The sequence below is a fragment of the Trematomus bernacchii genome, unplaced genomic scaffold (assembly GCF_902827165.1).
Source record: "Trematomus bernacchii unplaced genomic scaffold, fTreBer1.1, whole genome shotgun sequence".
Lineage (NCBI taxonomy): Eukaryota > Metazoa > Chordata > Actinopteri > Perciformes > Nototheniidae > Trematomus > Trematomus bernacchii.
Window position 1 is genome coordinate 424,965 of NW_022987568.1, and position 15,230 is coordinate 440,194.

Sequence of the window (15,230 nt, forward strand, 5' to 3'; positions counted from 1 at the left end):
CGCAGTGTAAGAGCTGCACAGTTATGAATAAAGGCAGCTGCACCCTCTTTCATTCAGCATTCCCATTATTGCTTTATAAATGTCTTGCCCCCTTGTGTGTCCACTGAGGTTCATCAGGCCCAACACATCTTCAACAAACTCCCCCTTTGCCTCATCATAAAAACTCACAAAGTTTGATTTGACCTGTTATTTCCTCTTTTTGTTTGCCTTCAAACATGGTCTCCATCACTTCAGTCATGCATTCTTTTATACTTCAGTTATTATCCAGTGGAAATCCCTTACCTACTGGCCTAGTTCAATCAAAGCGGTTACTTTTTTTTGGCTGGGCAGTGTAGTTTTACACACCATCTTATTTGACTTTCTCAGGACTTAAAACTGTTTTTTGGGGGCAGACCCCCACAAAGAAAAAAATATATTTACACACGTAAGGTCATCATCTTAACAGTTTGTATGCTCATCGTGAGCAGAGCATCAAGTTGACATGTCTATTACAGCTGAATGCGGCGATTACCATTTTGTTCAGCAAATCGCCTCACAAACTGATTAAGATCAACAGCTTTAGTGCGTTTTGATTCAATGCTGAGTACAGCCAAACTTGACAGTCTCTTCTCTGTCATTGTAGACCGCAAATACCTCATTCCTTCAGTACTTGGGTCCGAATGCTCCTCATTTTGCGCCGTACCGTTCAAATGAAATCGCCGCCAATCATATTTCCACGCTCGCGCCAGGGCCGGGGGAGGGGTTACAAGACGTGTGTCTTGTGCTGCATTCACTTGCACTCGGACATTAGAGACTTTCTCTCATAAATGTCCGATGAGCCACAACTTTTCTTTCAAAACAAAGCTGCCAACTGGGGTGGCAGCTGGGGTGGCAAGGCCTATTTTTACGGTGGCAGTTGCCACCCCATGCCACCCCGGAAGGTGAGACTATGTTTCTAGCTACAGTACAGATGCAACTAGATGAGCTGTTAACTCTCGCTCTGACTTTTTTCTTTTTAAACACACACGCATTTTTCCCACCCGCATTCCGCGAAGACCCGCCCTACTGTGCCTCTGATTCGCAGACTGTTGGTGGGGGAAAAAAACGCTGACGGGATGCTGAATGTGATTGGACCAATGCGTTCACAGACACACACAGACAGTGGAACAGTCGTACATGCAGAGCGCTGTTTGCAGTGGACATAGCGGAGAATTTTGACTCGTTGGGTTGTGGCGATGTCTCGCAGATAACACAGATAATACAGATAATACATATGAAAAGTATAATTTGCTCAGAGTCCAGAGACAGTTGTGGTTCGGTCCGGATCCGGACCAGAGTCCGGAATTTGAGGATGCTTGCTCTAGAGCAGGGCTATTCAATTGGCGGCCCGCGGGCCAAATCCGGCCCCGGGGTGATATTTACTGGCCCTTTGAGTATAATGTTAAAAAGTAATCTACTTTTTTTTAAATGATTTTTTTTCTGGCCAGAGTGCCTTTATTCTAGAGAGGGTGTTACATTGAGAGAGAGGGGAAGACAATGCCTGAAAACTTCAGCGGGCTCGGGTTTCGAACCTGTAGTGACAACTCCTGTCATTGATTGCATTTCTGCGTGAATGATTAGATCATTTCACCTAAATTAAATCAAATGAAATGATGTTGATGGTTAAATTAGTTTCACATGTAGGCCTACTGAGTTCTGAACTTGCCATTTAGATCTATAAAGGCCTTGGGGCTATGTTGTATGATTTAATTAAACACAATATATGCACTCCACTATGCTGTTGTCAGTGGCGTTTTTATATGTACAAAAGTGGTGGGGCACAAAAAACGTAGATGTCTATATATAAGCTTCTGCAGTGACGTGCAGTGAGGTTCATGGCTGGTGAGGCACTGGCACTGACTCTTCAGGTTTACAAATATTATATTTTGACCTAAACCAAAATATAATATTATTTTCAAAAGCTTTTTTTGTCTGATGCTTTGATTAATTTTAAACAGACAGTTCAACAAAAGGATACCCAAAAAATGTAATTTTATCATTTAAATATTGAATTGTTCTCTCTTAGTAAAATCCCATTTTAAATAAAATGGCGGTCTTACCTTGACTTGAAGATGAAGTCCATTTGCCTATCCTCCTGGACAAACATTTCTATTACTTTTTTGTAAAAGTCCTCCTTATCTTCTAGTAGTTTCAAAAGTCTATCATAAATCTAATCGATAGATTTATGATTCAAAATTATAAAAGTAGGGTAGACATGTGGATATTATCCGGCTGAACAAAACGTGCATTTATCTAACAGGTACGTTTCCCACAGATCTTATTTTGAGCTATTTTCTAAAATCCTCTGGAGAAATCTCATTGTTTTTTTGTCGAGGGAAGCCATGCGCAGCTTACTTCCGGGTTTTAGGACGTGTCACTGCAGCTCTCTCGTCTCCTCTTCACACACCACACTTTTCGCGGCACACGTACTTACAGCCAATCAGCTCTGAATTATGTGAGATGACGTATGGTGGGGATGGCAGCTCAGTGCCCCTATGGTCATTATTTTTTTGCCACATACATTAAATAGGAAAATACTCTGAGCATGCGCAGTGTAGTTTTTACAGTCACCGTTCACTTAGACAGTGAGAGGGAGGGGCATGATCAGGTTTTATCCCACATGGCTCTAAACAGCTCAATAGGCACACACTGTAGACACTAATTAGAAGAACACAGACTAAAACAGCAATGTACAGACGAATCAGATGATTAACCATGATCTTAAAATATATATATTTTTTTGTAATCATTATTTGTAATACTTTCTGCTGACACTAGGTGGGGCTGTGCCCCACCTGCCCCTAATGACCAGTCGCCACTGGCTGTTGTATATTAACTGTATCTGAAGCTCTTAATATGATTGCTCATATTTCAAGCCATCTTTTTGCCGGTCCCTTGCTTTGGATCATTTTCATCAACCGGCCCCATTCCAAACTAATTTAATAGCCCTGCTCTAGAGCAGTGGTTCCCAAACTCACACCAAAGGACAAGTAAAAATCTCAAGGCACACCTATTGTGCAAAATAGCCCTTATAACACGTGTTATCACTCATATCATGTAAAATATCTGTAAATGTGCATAATTATTTACTAATGCCAAATAAAATGTGACAAAGACCACTATATTACTCATGAAATATTTATTAACGAAATATTTCAGAAATTAATTTGAAACTTTATCAAATTAGGCTTCATCAAAGCAGCAACACACTCACAGACAGGTCACAAAATTAAAAATTGTGGAGGATCAGGCTTTGGTGGTCGGCTCCCATCTCGGCGCACAGCTGGGAGAAGAGGCGAGATTTCAGGGGCCTTGATTTGATGTAATTCACCATCTGCACAGCCTGATTCAGCACCTCAGTCAACTCCGGGGGCATGGCTTTGGCAACTTTTGTGAATCTGTTTGTGCTCTGCTCCGTGTGCATGTGTTCTGAGTGTTTGTTTCCCTTTAAAACAGCTGCGGGCAGCAGGTACTCTGAGAGTCCCGGACATTAATTCATAGATCAAGGCAGACTGGTTTACTCTCCTGTTTTGCCAATCCGGTGCTTAAACAAATAGCTCTACACCCCTGGCCGACATGTCCTTAAAATGAAGTCCGAGTTTGAAATATATCTCAAATAATGTATGCACCACCATTTCCCCACATAAACATAACAGTCTGCAATCAAACGGTTGTCTCCGGTGCGCTCCTCTTCCTACTTGGCGCACCGGTAACATGCTTGTGCGCACAAGAGGCTGAGACCTTAGGCTGAGCCGCCGAATCCCTCGGAACATCATAAAAGCCATTTTCAACAGTTTTCTGGTGAAAGATGAACTAGCTACTGGATGAAATAATATGACTGGTGGCATAGGTGCGAAAATTAAACACTTTTTGAAAAAAATATTATGATAAAATATTTGTATATATTTATAATTCTGCAAATATTACGATAAACTCACAGCTATTTCGCGGCCCGGCAGTAACACCTCCGCGGCCCGGTACCGGTCCGCGGACCGGGGGTTGGGAACCCCTGCTCTAGAGCATTAAAGCAGGTGTACTGCTGCAATACATGCAGCAGTAGGCCTACACCTGCACACTTTAACTTTAGTGAGGTTTCTTTTTTAACGCAGGATGTTAACTTGTACTGGGTTATTTTCACACTGTGGTTTTTATTTAATAACTTCGTTCTGCTTGTGTTTAGTTCATGGGCGTAGGAAGCATCCTGAATGTGGGGGGGACATTTTTAACGGGGGGTGTTGGGGCGAAAAAAAATATAGATTTCCTGTATTCTGGTGCATTTTAACAGGTGGTTTGATACTTTTATGTGGCTATACTAGCATGAGGAAAATGATGGGTACATTTTGTAATTTCATCCAGTAGTAAAGAAAGGAAACATATTTGATTATTAATTCAGAGCCGTCTTTGAATTAATAAAAAGCAGTTTAAATGCCCATTTTTTTGTACATTTATATACAACAATAAATATTTGAGTGCATTGAGAGATATTGTTGTGGAGAGTCATTTATATATAAATCGCAAAATACATTTGTGAATCCTTCTGTGAGCATTTATTAATATTGAGACTGATCTGACTCCATACGGATGTTAAGTTCACCTAGGAATGGTATCATTGACTTAAATGTTCAAATAAATGTTGCTCTTCTGTCTATATTGGTCATATGATGCCCCTTGACTGAAATGTTTCCTGTTCAATATCCCCACTGATTTCCTTAAAATCCTGGGATGAGAGTCCACATCACAATTTACTCTCAACTGTCATTTCCCTTTCATCACTCACCTCAGCAATGGCCCTCTCTCCACTGTCCCTGCATTCTGCCTCTGACTCACTCTCAAGTGCCTAGATGTCAAGAGAGGTGGTGAAGTGATCATTATTTATTGAGCAGTATACTCTTTCACATTGAATCATAACAAGTCATACTGAATGTAAATACAACTGACTCTAAAGTAAGTCCCAGTCTGTGACATTGGACATTTTGAAGACTCAAAGTCCCAAGCAGTAGGTAGAATATTAGCTAGTCTATGTAATGTGCACAGAAAATAAATAGTTAACTGAATACTGGGATGGAAATAGCCTATAAGCACTCAGTAAAACATAAACACACACAAAAAGCTTCTGAATGATAAGAAGTATAATTAAAACATAATGCACATTACCATTTTGAGAGAGAGTACCTAAATTAAAGAACTCAGAAAATAATCTCGTATCGAACTGAGGCTCCAGTAAAACACACTGCGTCTCTACATGGACATCAGTAAGTCGTTTATGAGTATTATCCCGGTTATGATGTGTTTACATGAGCAGAGAGATCGGGTTATTCATGTTCCCTGTTTACATGATAAATACTAGTAACCTGGCATTTCGATGCCTTTTCTTATCTAAACTATTCAGTATTTGTATTTCTCTATCATGACATAAAGACGAAACTCCTCTCCAGAAGTGAGACGCATTTGCCGCCACCACCGCCATCACTGTTAAGTTAACACTGTTAACTGATTAACTGCTACCAGCTGATGACTTACTTTCCTCTTCTTTGCAAAAAATGTTCTTATGTCCATGTTGTCTGGGGGAGAAAACATATCAAACCAAGAGATCGTCAGCTTTGATTTTCGCTGTATTAACCATTTCCTGAACATTTGGTGTGTGTGCCTTACCTCCGCTACCGGCATCCTTCATACAACAGAATCTGAGCTGTCCAACTATGACATCACTCCTTGAACATGCGCGCGCTATGTGAGAATCTGCCTTGGTACAAAGTAGCAGTGAAAACATGGTACGGAGTTTCATTGATTTGGGCATTCTCTCAATAAGCAAGTGGAATGGATTTCATTTGATAGTGAAGCACTGACACAGCGCTCTGCAAAGAGCGGCGAGTGGATAGACCGATTCACGGACTTTCCGCATAGTAAAAGTGGGGGGGTCTAAACTAATCATTTGAAAAAGTGGGGGGGACTTGTCCCACCCTCATATAATGGTTGCGACGCCCATGGTTTAGTTGCATGTCTGATAAGGCTGGTTATGAAACAAGGGGAGGAGCTGCAGACACGTGAGCGACGTTGAAAGTGAAAAGTATGAAGTCAGACTGGTCAGACTGGTCAGACTCCGTTTTACACTTCGACGGAGCAGGAGGAGGAAAACAGGGTGAGTGTTAACACCAGGCTCTGCTGCGTTTTTAAGACATTACACATGTACTCTGTTAAACTGTATGTATAAAAAAGTAGTTAACAAAACAAAAACAGGTGACATTTTCAAATGTTGTAAACTTTTTATTTTCCTGGTTTCTGATTCAGTTACATAACAGGGAACCTCCGCGCGCAGACAAAATGGAGAGCGGCCAGTCTGATGTCTGACTGATTTGTTGCATTTAAACCAACGTTTTGCATCATGATGGTTTAGATTTAAATAATTGTGTTATATAGTGTATGGCCGCACCCAATTAAAAAAAAAGTATTTCTCAACAATTAATTATCCACAACGTGTGTTCCTTTCTCCGACTCTGAGGAAAACAGCAGCAGTGAGTCAGGCAGCAGCCTAGCTTTGTATCAACATATATAGACCTATAATATACAGAAAACGATAAAGATTTAATTTCATGACGAGGGTGTAATGCTCATATGTTCAGTGTTTCCATTTCCTCTGTAGTATTTATTGGGTTGTTATATTCAGATATGAATAATAGAAACTAGAACTAAATGTTCCGTGTGTGTCCCAGTGGCGTAGCCAGGAATTATTGTGTGGGTGGGCCTGGAGAAATATAGGTGGGCCAGGGGGAGACTTATTAAGCGTGGGGTCTGAGCTGAAACTTCATTAATGATTTTAATGATTTTTTAATGCACTAATTGAACATAAGCATAAACTAGCAGTGAAAACAAAAACATAGGCACGGCGGCCTCAGAATGTGTGTACAACAGACATCCACATGACTAGGGATGGGTATCGTTAAGGTTTTAACGGTAGGCCTACTACTACTTTTATCGATACCGCTTATTGATCCGGTGCTTTAACGGTACTTCTATCGGTTTTTTTGGAGAAAAAAAATAAGGTAAACTAACTAACACAAATTGTGAACAAAACTATCATTGCTATTTATTTTTAATTAAATACATATTTCACATCAAAAGAAACAACAGTGTTTTAACAAATCGTATTAAATAATGTGATGACAGAACTGTAAACAGAATAGCTGAAACTTTAACAAAATAAATAACTCTAAATTACCTCTAATCATTAGCCCATGTTTGTATAATTGAGTTAACTCCGTGTGTTGCTGCTAGCATACATAACACCTGACGTGGAAAAGTTACTCGTGGATGGGGCTACAGAGCTACTAGAAAGACATTCGAACCCGGTGCATTTCTCCGTTTGAATGTGGTGCACTTTTACAAGATGTTTAGACAAATTGCTCGTGTTACCGCCCTTACATGCTAAACTCTTATTGCACTTTTGGTAACGAGCATTGTCCACATCGAACAGGTAAAGTTTAACCACACCTCGGAGCGCGTTCTCTCCGCCATCTCCTCCGTGTGTGTGTGTTGCTGCATGTACAGTAGCAGCTGCGTGTGTGTAAACTGCCCCGCCCCCTCGCACACAGACGGGGGAGAGAGATCTCTCGTCTGGATTGGAAAGATCGAAAATACTAAAAATAATCATAGACGCATTTTGCTGTCTTTTTGCGTATTAGAAACGGAGTTGGCGACACTAAAACTGCAATATAATGTTTGTGTAGCAATAATACATATGAGATATATTTTTTTACATGTCTCCAGTATCGACCGATAACGTCGGAGCTTAATGGTACCACGGTCTTTAATAATTCAGCCCTAGGGCTCGGTACCCATCCCTACACATGACTGGCTCGGCGGCCACAGGTTGTTTATCCTTGACAGTCGCACAGTGGGCACACACTGAGAGTTTTCATATTCAGCAAATGTGTACACGCTTCACTGCAGACCTCAAGAAGAAATAAGACTTTCGTTAACTCACGGCAAAACCTACTTTACTTACTAATTTACTCACGGTAAAAAAATGCACTCCCTATTCCATTGTCATGAAGGTGGAATCTAACTATATCCAGAATAAGTTTGATTGGATCCAGGCTAGAAACATGTTTATTTCTGCTGTAAAGTTGGGCATTTTAACATGGAGGTCTATGGGAATTGCTCCTTTCTGCATCCATCCCCTGTTGGCCACTAGAGGAACTGCAGTTTGTGGCACTTCCTTCTGGGCTTCCCGGCTCTGCGCTATAACGCGCTGATTGGCTGTGGGTGGGCCAGACGTGCATGTGGGTGGGCCCAGGCCCACCCGGGCCCACCCACAGCTACGCCACTGGTGTGTCCTCGCTGCTTGTTCGCACTTGCGCACATACGCACGCACGCACGCACACACACATACACATACACACACACACACACACACACACATACACACACCCACACACACACACACACACACACACAATTAGAATCCATTTTGGGTTTGGGTTGAATAAATATAAACAAATTAATAAAAATCTAAAATATATATTTATAATCAGAATATATCATAAACGTGCGACGATTAGTCAATTCATTGAGGATTATTGGTCGACTAGAAACATCTTTAGTCAAGGGCAGCCCTAATTGTGGTGTGTGTTGTGTTAATGTGTTGTGTGTGTGTGTGTGTGTGTGTGTGTGTGGTGTGTGTGTGTGTGGGTGTGTGTGTGTGTGTGTGTGTGTGTGTGTGGGATGTGTGTGTGTGGGTGTGTGTGTGATGTGTGTGTGGTGTGTGTGTGTTGTGTGTGTGTGTGTGTGTGTGTGTGTGTGTTGTGTGTGTGTGTGTGTGTGTCGTGTGTGTGTGTGTGTGTGTGTGTGTGTGTGTGTGTGTGTGTGTGTGTGGTGTGTGTGTGTGTGTGGTGTGTGTGTGTGTGTGTGTGTGTTTATCCCTCAGACTGGAGAAGATGAGTGAGGAAGAGGACAAGTCTTCAGTCTCCAGCTGGAGCGACTGGTCCAGAGACAGACCTCCAGACCTCAGTAATGAACCTGGACCTTCAGACCCAAAGTAAGAGTCTGTTTCTACTGTAATCTGACATGAAGAGGATTCTGTTTTTATATCATCTGATAATGTAAACTGTTCTTTAATAATGTGCGCAGTAAACTAAAAGAAAATGCAGGAGAGTACAATAAAGAAACACAGTAAGATAGTATTGAACAGTGTTTCTCAAACTTGTTCATACCAAGGACCACTTAACTCCACAAATATCCAAAAACAAAAGGTCTGCTTACCACTCCAACAGTATATAACAAATGACAGCCTAATAATGACAGCTTAACCTTCTCTGTATCGCCTCGTTCACACATTAAATCAACAATACAAATACAACAACAGATTACATAAGCATTTCGTTCAAATGCGATTTAAAATGCTCTCAGGTTTTACACCTCTTATGAAATGTAGACTACATTTATTACGGAGTTTATGTCCAACAGACTCACAGGTCGTTGGCTACTGAGAGAAATGCAAAACACACCGCATGTAGTACGACACAAACCTCCACTGTGGATTTTCAAAACAAAATACAGTAAAACTATGGTCGCAGGCCCAAGTTTAGCTCTCTGAGGCCTGCATGGTCTGCCTACAAAACAAAAATAAACTTTTATGCAGCCCCAACAACAGCCTCTGATCATCAACAGACTTCATGCAATGCTTCATCGGATGCATATATTAGATAATAATCTCTATCTAACTCCTAACACATCTACATCTACTTCCAGCGTGGATAAATGTTCATAAAATACATCCATTGTTTGTTTTATATGCTTCTTGAAATCTAAAAAAAAACACATCGTTTTTCTAGAACAGATTACAAATCGCCTGAAAATGGTACAAACAAGTGGCAACATGTTTGACGAAGGTGTGGCGCTGGACTATATCTATAAACCTAAGCTCACTCCATTGCGGAGATATTCCCGTGAGAGTGCGGAAAACTTCAATTACACCAGTGGTCCGTGATTATGCATAATGCATTATTTTCACCGGAAAGTGGGCGGGGCCGTCATTTAGGCTGAAGTGACATGGCGCCCTCATACGATATTTTTCTAGAAAAATATCTGTATACAAGACGTTAAACAAATAATAAAGCAATAACAATAATACTAACTTCCTAAGCCTCTTTTTAGATGTATTTTTAAGATGTTTATTAATAATAACTTGGTGAGCAATTAAATTCTTCAATTTAAAGACACAAATATCTACCTGGCAACATGAATGAAGTGAAGATGTGAAATTCATGTCGTCCGTGTATTCACACAACGTGAAAACGTACACGTTGAGTGTAAAGTTTGTGACGCTCTGTAACAACCTGTCAGTGTTTCTGCTCCTGACGTCACTGACGCTCTGACGTGAATCAGAGAAGGAAACATCAGCACTCAGAGCTCTACAGTAGCTCAAATTAAATCAGGGTTATTAATGTACGTGTATCATCCAGAGACTGGTACTCACAATATAATAACTGCTGTACTTATGACTTTATTAAGTTATTCTGAGTGTTGATGGAGCAGCTACAATGTTAGCTTAGCTTTAAGGAAACTGATCTCATGCGGAAAACACACTTTATAAAGTGTTTTTCTTGTCATATTTTTATTGCAATTGATTCACAGCAAATTCTTTGTAAATTGGTTTTATAATGTTATAGTGTACCAGATTAATACAGCTTTGTGTCTCTCAGTAGATACAGGGAACATGTGCTCCTCTGGGTCATGAATCCAGACAGGATGCTGTTTGGTTTTATAATAATGTGAAGTTTAAACTACCTACCTGATCGCAAAGATATATTATAGAGAGACCTTTTTAAAATGTCAAACTAGAATTTGCCTCCTTGTCGTACGATTGGTGAAGTCCTCCACAACTTATGTAAAGTGCTTTTAAAGGATATGTTCATCTCCACAGAGGGAAGAGGAGAAGTTATGTTCCTGTGGAGCAGCAGCTGTCCAGCTGTGCTCTGTGTCAGGACGTCCTGAAGGATCCAGTCTCTCCCAGCTGTGGACACTGGTTCTGCAGACAGTGCATCACCTCACACTGGGAGCAGAGCCCATCAGGAGACCCCTGCTGTCCCCAGTGTGGAGAGAGATGGAGCATTGAACAAAGTAAGAGCTGAACACATGCAGCATCTTTACCTCCGTCTGGGCGCTGGGTCTCTACTCTTCCAAAAAACATTGTCTCATCTGATCTGTTATATAAGGCAGGGGTTCCCAGCCTTTATTGTGCCAAAGACCGGCAGATACATACAAAAAAAATCCCGGACCGGTTGTCAATTTGAACTGATTTTAATATTTACTCACCAGCAGGTGGCAACAGAGGCTAATTGTATGTAACAGCCTGAACACATACTAGAACTCTGATATGAGTGTCTATTATTAACCATCACTCAACAGAACGTCTATAAAGAGACTGAAGAATTGCAATAGTAAATATCACAAATTTTCTTTAAAATATTTTACATCTACTTGGTTTTAAATTCATGACTACCAACCAGGAGTTGGATAAACACCTGATACAAAAGGAGTTGGTCACAATCTCTAAAGTGAGAAAACCTATTCTAATGACTTTTAGCAGTTAAAAACCTTCTAACATTATTCTACTTATTGAACTACTCCCTGATAGGAAGAAACTAATAACACAACTGAACTCTTCTTTCTGCTAAAAATGGATAAATCAATAAACAACTCAGCGTTGGCCGATTGATAAGGCCATTTTGCCAGTTTCTAATAAGTAAAATGGGGCTAAGGTCAAAGTCACAAATCCCCCATTCTTTAATGACTTTGGGGTAATCAAAACTAAATGAAAAATAGTCAAAATGATTCCAATCAGGATCTCTTGTATTGACTGGGATGAAGCATTCTCAGAGGTAACGTTCGGTCTCTCCATTACGTGCTGTCACTGTCTCAGGTCCAGAGAATAGTGAGAGTATGTAAGGGCGGGGGTGCTGATCTCTATCTCGGAGCTGCATGTCAAACCACATCAACATCCGGTGCTTAGCCTGCAGCAAGGAGGAGAGGCAAAAGAGGAGGAATCTCCCTCTCAGCAGTTTAGAACATTTTCTTTATAATTGTTTTCTTAAGCAGCTTTTATGGATAAAGGTTTTTAGCAAAGTTGGGAGAGGAGGAATCATGTTGATCTACCAAAGCCAACCTCTCCATCTCCCCTGAACAACAGGACTCTCCCTCCCTAAATGTCTTCCTTTGTTTAACTCTCTTGTTTTGTTAACCCGTGACCCAAAAAGAAACATGTACATTTTAAGATTAGCCATAGTAGTTTAAGGGCCAGCCAAATCATCTTAAAGGTGAATTTGATCAGGAACAAAAATAATGTTGTGATGTACAGTAGTGCTTGTTGAAGCAGTCCAAATCTGAACAAAACACCTGAAACTATCGCGACAGCTAGAATAATAAGAAAAGCCAAAAGTCTCCACTTAGCTTTATTGAAAGCATAGACAATGTTTTGCCGTAAATCATTCACAAATGTCTTCTTAATTTTACCAAAAACAGAATGCACTGGATCCTATATTGAACTAGCAGACATTGAACTGCTCTGAACAGGTCCCCACTCCAAAGGCTCCAGTCTCTCTTCACGAAGGTATCCTTGCTTGGCCATATTGGCACCCAGTAGGGCTTTCCCCACTAGATTGAGACCCCAAACCCCTTCCTTGGACCAGGGTTACCAGCCCCCCGAATGTATTCGCTAGTGCAGTCTGTGGCAGGGCCATTATTTGTCTTTCTTATCTGTGTGCAGTGTACTTAAGCAAAATGTGTCAAGCTCAACAGTATTATTTTTATTTACCTGCACTACGGTGTCTTCTCCCTCAGTTTTCATAATAATAATAATAATACATTTAATTTCTAAGCGCTTTTTTCAGCAACACCATTAGTTTCAGGTTTATAAGAGACGGACTAGATTTGTGTGACACCGCGTGATTCTAACAAATCTTGAACATCAAAGTTCTTAAAATGTTTTCCATGATCTATTCTTAATGATTCAATATCTGGAAATTGAATTAACAGTTCTGCCAATCTTGTAGAAATAGTCTTCCCCGTTGCAACTCTCAGGGGATAAACTCTCTTAGCACTTGAGCCATTGTCTGCACAAATAAGGAAGCACTTAATTCCTAAAATAGTTCTAGTTGACAGGGGCCCCGCCACATCAGCACTGAAGTGTCTATTGGGTGTGTGTGATATAATGTGACACGGGTGAGTTTCAGTCTTTCGAAATCCTCCTGAACGCACACACTCGAGACAACTTTTTTCAAAGTTTATCACTGTCTCCCTTGCCTCAGGTATATCAATCCTTTGGCTTTTCATACACATGACCACTCTATCTGCCCCTACATGAGCTAAGGTCGGGCGGTGGAACTCTCACTCCCTCTCCTTCTTTCCATTCCCCAGGTATAATAAGAGGCAAAGACCCCAGGCTAGCTGGCCGCTCCCTTGCTAACTTATCAACCTCCCTGTTTCCTCTATCGGGTTTCATAACCCTCACTATTCCCTAAGAAAACTTTGTTCCTTTTCTCTTAGCTTGTATCCCTTTTTCAGTTCCCCCCTTCCTTCTCCATTTTGGTTTCACTCCCGTGGCCTGCATCACTCCTGTGACCGGATTCTAGGGTTTGATAGAAGTCTCTCATGTACAACTACGCTAGGAAAAGAGGTATTCTTTACCAGGCTACTTTCAGGTTCTTTTATTAGCTCGGTAAATGTTGCTTCCGGTGCGTCCCGCACTTTAAAATCCCCCACGGGGTGCATCACTCGCGCTTGCACTGTTTCTAAGGATCTACTTAAGGGCGTCCCCCCTCTTTGTCAATGCCAGACTTAATAAGGCAAAGCAGATCAAATCGAGCGACTTTTTAACACTTTTCACTTTCTACTCTTCAGACCTAAAGTTCTCTTTTAACTCTTAGAGGTCCCTATTCGGGCGCCAGTTTAAGGAATCTAACTTCGATACAACTAACGTTAATATCTAGGTCCTCTCCGATACCAAACTCCGGTGCTGATAAAGCTCCGGTGAACGGCCGTCCAATCTTTTTAGGACTAAACCCCCCAGAATCTACACGCAAGATCAACGTAATCTTCTTAGGGGGGCGTTTACAGCGTGGCCTCTAACACCAAACTGCCCGTCGTATCCCTATTTTAGGCACTCCAGCCATGGATGTCCGAAATTGGGTCGAAATGTACAAATTACAAACCGGTTTTATTAAGGTTTTAACAAAAATAGAGGATTACAAGAATCCAAAAAATAACAAAGACACCAAGTCAAAATACAAAAGCAACAGGTTCACAAGTCAAAATGTCCTAAAGCCGTCTAAAAGAGCCCAGGCCCTGGCCCAAAGCTTGGGCCTCAGAAAACTAAATTAAAATTATAAAATGCAATAACGTGCTTTAACCAGTAGGTGTCCCTTTCTATCAGCTGTGCACCGTTATGGTGTAAATACAGCCTATCTACCAATTGGATCAAATATAAAAGTCAGCCGAATTAGTGTTGATACTGCAAGGAGACGTATTGTGAGAAAAGAAATGTAAGATGTTGTTTAATTGCAAATATATTTAAGATCCACGTCACGTTTTCAGTTTTGGCGGCAGTTCCTGTTTGTCTAGAAGTCTTGTCATCAGGGTTCTATAAATAGAGTTAACTACGGCAGATATGTCATATTTAATGCAGCCGAAACGTGTATTACAATGCCGTTATGTGATGACTTTCAAAGAGAAAAGCAAGCACACTCGGAATAATGTATTATTTAATTGTTGTATACAGTCTATGGTTGCTACAGAGGATTGTGGGTAATGTAATGTCTTCGGCCATCCAAAACTCATAGAAAACGACTTGTTTCTCAGAATTGAAACGTGACAAAAGCATTGTACACAAACCTATCAATGTCGTTTAATTAACAAGGATAATCTGGTGTTTTTGAGTTGATGAGTAGTGGAGATATCACTGTCAAATCAATCAACAGTAAGGGGAATACTTCCGGGTGTACAATTCTCCGTTATCCAATGGGAATGGACGCTCACATTGCCTTTAACAGCCTCCGACACAAACGAATGCCGTGCTTCCCTAAGCGTCAAATACCGCCGCCGATGGGAATACATTGCAATCAGTTGAAAGGTCTTTGCGTCCGTTTATGAAGCTGAAGGAGCCTCGGCGCGTCACAACTGGACGCCACGGGACCCTGACCAAGAGTCGCTCCTGGACG

The 15,230-nt window shown here is 41.0% G+C and overlaps 1 protein-coding gene across 3 annotated transcripts in view; it reads left to right on the top strand.

Moving 5' to 3' along the window:
• The first annotated feature begins 6,050 nt into the window (after positions 1-6,050).
• The window catches only part of LOC117479084 (NACHT, LRR and PYD domains-containing protein 12-like), a 134,957-nt gene continuing 125,777 nt past the window's right edge, over positions 6,051-15,230 (top strand). For 2 of the 3 annotated variants that reach the window (XR_004555528.1, XR_004555529.1), the window contains exons 1-3: positions 8,947-9,052; positions 9,849-9,999; positions 10,940-11,136. Coding sequence is in view for 1 of the 3 variants with exons in the window: in XM_034126098.1 (XP_033981989.1) it covers positions 8,952-9,052; positions 10,940-11,136 (298 nt within the window). In the remaining 2 variants the exon portion in view is untranslated. Of the gene's footprint in view, positions 6,158-8,941; positions 9,053-9,848; positions 10,000-10,939; positions 11,137-15,230 lie in introns of those variants that run through there. The other variant, XM_034126098.1, reaches the window with a different exon arrangement.